Source organism: Notolabrus celidotus, unplaced genomic scaffold (genome assembly GCF_009762535.1).
Source record: "Notolabrus celidotus isolate fNotCel1 unplaced genomic scaffold, fNotCel1.pri scaffold_293_arrow_ctg1, whole genome shotgun sequence".
In the NCBI taxonomy this organism is placed as follows: domain Eukaryota; kingdom Metazoa; phylum Chordata; class Actinopteri; order Labriformes; family Labridae; genus Notolabrus; species Notolabrus celidotus.
This window is the reverse complement of record NW_023260131.1, coordinates 1-5,165: the sequence shown is the minus strand read 5'-3', so window position 1 is coordinate 5,165 and position 5,165 is coordinate 1. Positions and strand designations below refer to the sequence as shown.

The 5,165-nt window shown below is 47.4% G+C and overlaps 2 protein-coding genes across 2 annotated transcripts in view; both read right to left on the bottom strand.

Annotated features, from left to right (window-relative positions):
- The window catches only part of LOC117809454 (low-density lipoprotein receptor 1-like), a 10,980-nt gene extending 10,238 nt beyond the window's left edge, over positions 1–742 (bottom strand). The window contains exon 1 of the mRNA XM_034679010.1: positions 709–742. Coding sequence (XP_034534901.1) covers positions 709–742 — 34 coding nt within the window. The remainder of the gene's footprint in view (positions 1–708) is intronic.
- smarca4a (SWI/SNF related, matrix associated, actin dependent regulator of chromatin, subfamily a, member 4a) lies at positions 730–4,213 on the bottom strand. Its single transcript, XM_034679011.1, has 10 exons — positions 4,169–4,213; positions 3,744–3,854; positions 3,415–3,657; positions 3,199–3,312; positions 3,001–3,108; positions 2,830–2,916; positions 2,701–2,747; positions 2,454–2,620; positions 1,419–1,582; positions 730–1,026 (listed from the first exon to the last, which is right to left on the bottom strand). The coding sequence occupies exons 1-10, from the start codon at positions 4,169–4,171 to the stop codon at positions 745–747; spliced, it is 1,326 nt and encodes a 441-aa protein (XP_034534902.1). The 5' UTR covers positions 4,172–4,213; the 3' UTR covers positions 730–744.
- Between the last annotated feature and the right edge of the window lie 952 nt (positions 4,214–5,165).

The window sequence follows — 5,165 nt, the reverse complement described above, 5'->3', positions numbered from 1 at the left end:
TGTAACTCCTATAAGGCTCTACTACCTGGATGTAAAGGAGCACAGCGGACAGATGTGGTCTGGTAGCACGACGTGGTTTGTCAGTATGTTGATCTAGTAAATGGAGATAAAGTTGTATGTAGGCTGTGTCTGGTTAAACCAAGAGTCCGATGTGGAAGTGCTCATCCAGGATCCACTTGAGGCTGGCTTTGGAAGTGCCGGAAGTCACATACACATGAATGGGAAAAAGCCGATCTTTACAGCAGGAATAAACATGTTTACAGTCTGGTTCAAAAGACCAGTGTAGTCTGGATAGATCATTTCTTGATCGTCACACACTGTGAGGGGGTGAAGTTTTTTTATAAAGCAGCAATTTCAAAGATATTAAGATTATGAGTTTCTTGTGCTTCATTGGCCGTCTGGTCTCCTGATAACTGATCCTGTTCCTGATCTTTAAAGGGACAGTTACGTCTGCTGAAACTGTCTGGAGTGGGACTTTAATCCAAGCATCTCTCTTCAAACTGAAAAATGTAGCTGCAAAGCTAACGTCAGAAGCAGACAGGGAGGAAGGAGGGAACAGGGAGAAGTTTAAACGTTAGTGTGAAAGATGAAGAATCACACGAGCACCGAAAAAAAAAAAAAAAGGTGAAGTCTGTGTTGATGAAAACCTGAGGGAAAAGGAAAAAAGAAGAAGAGGGAAAAGAGAGAATAACGAGAAGGGCAGCGCACGGTGGATGTGGGTGGGTGTGCGATATGCTAACATGTTCAGATCACACCCACCCAAGCCCCCCGAGCACGGCAGCCGCCTCGAGTCCCGACCTCGTCCTGTTCCTCGTGCTCCAGAATGGCCTGTAAGAAGGCGCGGCGCTCACAGCCTGACGACTTCTGGTCGAACATGCCGGCCTGGATGACCTTCTGGTCCACGTTCAGTTTGTACTTTGCCGCCGCCAGGATCTTCTCCTCCACGCTGTTGACGGTGCAGAGGCGGAGAACGCGCACCTCGTTCTGCTGCCCGATACGATGGGCTCTGTCCTGAGCCTGCAAGTCCTGGAAGACAGAGAGACGGGACGGGTTCAGACCTGGGGACTGTGGGGGGGGGGGGTCGCTTCTACAAACATCAATGATTAATAAACAACCCCAATCATTTAGTTTTATTCCTCTTTAAGTGGAAAACACTTCAGCAAAAAACATCCCCATGAGTCAGATCTCCGTCTGAGCTCAGCGACCGTACAGAGGGGCGATAACAGAGGGTGTTAGAAGGAGGCTCCACATCTGCATCCAATCTGCACATTACTGAATGTAAAGGAAGTCTTCATGCAGGAACAAAGTTAAACCTTGTTCCTCTGAAGACTCCCTGAAGAACTACAGGGGCGACTCATATTCTGGATTTTACGGTCAGATCTTGTGCACAAAATGAAAACGTAGCCGTGTGCGAGTACCTGATGAGGGTTCCAGTCGCTGTCAAAGATGATGACTGTGTCGGCAGACTGCAGATTCAACCCCAGACCTCCTGCCCTGGTACTGAGCAGGAACACAAAGTACTCAGACGCCGGGTCGTTGAAGGTCTTCAGCAGCATGCCACGATCCTCGGCCTTGGTGGTTCCTGTCAGCGGACGAAAGATCGGAGCGTTAAAAGAGTCGATCTGAGTTCGTTCACAAAAGAGTGAACTCAACTGGATTCTTATCATATCACTTCCACCTGCCCAGACTTCTCACTCACTACTGATAAATCCACTGATTCAGCTTCAACCCACATCCACAACCTTGGCTTCATTTTCAATCAGTCCCTCAACTTCCAACAACACATTAACCAACTTTCAAAAACTGCTTTCTTCCACCTCAAAAACATCGCCCGTCTCCGCCCCTCCCTGAAACTCTCATCCACGCCTTCATCACCTCAAGACTCCATTATTGCAACAGCATCCGTTACGGTTCACCCAACACCCTCCTCAACAAATTACAATACATTCAAAACTCAGCTGCACGCCTCCTCACTCACTCCTGCTCCAGAGACCACATCACCCCAGTCCTCCAGAGCCTCCATTGGCTTCTCATCACCTCCAGAATCCAGTACAAGATCCTCCTCATCACCTACAAAGCCCTCCATAAATCTAGCTCCCTCCTACCTCACTGACCTTCTGCAAACATGCAATCCCACCAACGCCAACCTCCTCACCCCTCTCACCAAACCCAAGCACTGAACCTGGGGGGACAGGGCCTTCTCTGTCGCTTCCCCCACCCTCTGGAACTCTGTCCCCCAACACCTCAGACTCTCTCCCTCACTCATCAACTTCAACTCTGGACTCAAAACCACCTTTAGAAAGGCTTTAACCTTTAACTGATTCATTGTTTTGTTTTGCTTTCCTCTCCTTTTCTATTGCATCATTTATTTTCTTGTAAACTGTCTTGGAGAATCTTTAATACTAATACTACTTTTTAGTAGTATTAGTATTAAAGAGCCGACAGCCTCTCACCGTCCAGACGCAGGTACTTGAAGTTGCGGTAGCCGAAGTAGTCCTCCATGATGGTCATGAGCGAGGTCATCTGACAGAAGAGCAGCACTTTGTGGTTTGTGGTCCTGAGTTTGGGCAGGATGCGGTCCAGCAGCTCGAACTTCCCGGAGGCGCGGTACAGATCGGCACTGAGGAGAGACGGGAGGGAGGATTAACACCAAGCGAAAAGAGAAGAAGACCAGAACAGAGAATTTAACCCTTTACGTACCCGGTGACGATTCCACCAGAGTGACCAAGATGCTCAGAGAACGACTCCTGTGAGACAGAAACACCTCGGTCAGTAATTTAAACAACACTTTGAAGTCTTTGGGAGAACCTGTGAGAGCGTCCGCGTCACCTCGATGTGCTGGAACATGTAGGGATGGTTGCAGATCTTCCTCAGCTGCATGATAGTGTTCATCAGGGTCTTCGTTCCACCTTTACCCTGAAGACACAGAAACAACAATCAGTTAGACTCAAACGTCTGAGACTTTCACAGGTTTAATCATCCTCTTCTTCTTCTTCGTACCTTCTTGTCCTTCTCTGACCCGTCTGTGAGTAACACTCCCTTGGCCTGCATGTGTCGGTACAGGACCCTCTGCAGCGCCGACATGTCGCACTTGATCACGTACTCCACCTGCGAGGAAACGAGGAGGGAGATGTCTTAATGTTGCACACGCTGATTTGAACGAGGAGGAGTGAAGTGAATCTTAAAAAGCGCTCTGACCTTCTCCGGCAGCTGAGCCTCCACTTCCTTCTTGAGTCGGCGCAGCAGGAACGGCCGCAGCACTTTGTGTAAACGCCGGATGATGAGGATGGTTTCTTCTTCGTTCAGGTCCACCTGCGGGGAGCGAGGGAAGGAGGGAAGGAGGGAAGGAGGGAGAGGTGAGGAAGGCGGTAGGATTAGAGGGATTTCACGCAGCATCACAAACCCGTCACTCACCTTCTCTCCCGTCATGGCGAACGGGGCGTTGAACCACTGCTCGAACGTGCTGCAGCTCTTAAAGATGGTGGGCAGCAGGAAGTTGAGCAGGGCCCAGAGCTCGGGCAGCTTGTTCTGCAGCGGGGTTCCCGTCAGCAGCACACGCCGCGGGGCCAAGTAGTGAGTGTTGAGGACCTGGGTCAGCTTACAGTGGTGGTTTTTCATACGGTGGCCCTCGTCCACTATCATATACTTCCAGCGCAGCTTTGAGAGGAAATATCAGAGTCAGAACAAAGGAAGACAAGAGCAAGAAGACAAACTGTGTGACCTTTACATCGCCGCGCTCTCACCTTAGCTAGCACTTGTTTGTCCTTAATGATGTACTCGTATGTGGTCAGCAACACGTTGAATTTACCGCTGCGTAAGATGGGAACAAAAGCACGACGAGCAGCAGGAGACCCCTGAAAACAAAAACACCAATCTTTAGTCTCTACCTCCCATACTACTTTTAGATCCTTCAGTTATCAGGCCCCTCTCCTTTGGAATCATCTACCAGTCAGGGTCCGGGAGGCAGACACCCTCTCTACTTTTAAGAGTAGGCTTCAAACTTTCCTTTTTGATAAAGCTTATAGTTAGAGCTGGATCAGGCTTGGACCAGGTCTTAGTTATGCTGCTATAGGCTTAGACTGACACACTGGGATCCTGTCTTTCCCTCTCTCTCCTCTCTCTGCCTGTCTCTCACTTTAACTCTTCCTGTCCCATTAAAGTTACTAACCATAGACCTTTCTGGAGTCCCTGAGCTCCCTTGTCTCGTAGGTTCCTCTGGATCTCTGCTGGAGATTCCTTTTTTGGGGTCTGTTATTCATCCTTTCTTTCTTTTCTTTTCTTCTCTTCTTTCTGTCATTCCTTTGTTTGTTTTTTCTTTCCTTTTTCCTTTCTGCTTTCTTTCTTCACTTCTCTCTTTTCTTCTTTCTTGCCTTTCTCTCATAACTTTTTAATTCCTTCGTTCCTTCTCTCTTTCTTTCCCTTTTCCATTCCTTCCTTCTTTCTTTCCTTTTTCCTTCCATTCTATCTTTCTTACTTTCTGTCCTTTCTTGTCTTTCTTTCATAACTTCTTTCTTTTTTATTCCTTTGTTCCTTCTCTCTTTCTTTCCCTTTTCCCTTCATTCCCTCTTTAATTCTTTCTTTCTTCTTCTCCATTCTTTTATTCCTTTGTTTTTTTCTTTTTCTTTCTGTCCTTCTTTCTTTACTTCTCTTTTCCTTTCATTTAATCCTTCCGTCCTTTCTTGATTTCTTTACTTCTTTCTCTTTTTTATTTTGTATTCCTTCCTTCTTACTTTCTTTCTTTCTCTCTTTGTTCTTTCCATGTTTTTTCATCCTTTATGTCTCCTTTTCTTATCCAGTCCTTTCCTTCTATCCTTTCCTTCCCTATTTCTTCTCCTCTTTTTCTTTCTTCTGGTCTCCCTCTCTTCTCTCTTTTCTTAGACCTTTCTGGAGTCCCTGAGCTCCCTTGTCTCGTAGGTTCCTCTGGATCTCTGCTGCTGTGGACGTGGTCCAGACTCCAGCTGCTACAACTACTACTATCCGTCTCCCCACTATCATCTCTCTCTCTCTTTTCATCTCCCTCTATCCCTCTCTCCAACACGGTCTCAGCAGATGTGTGTCTAACATGAGTCTGGTCCTGCTGGAGGTTTCTGCCTGTTAAAGGAAGTTTGTCCTTGCCACTGTAACTTGCTAAATGCTGCAAAGTGCTCTGCTCATGGTGGATTAAG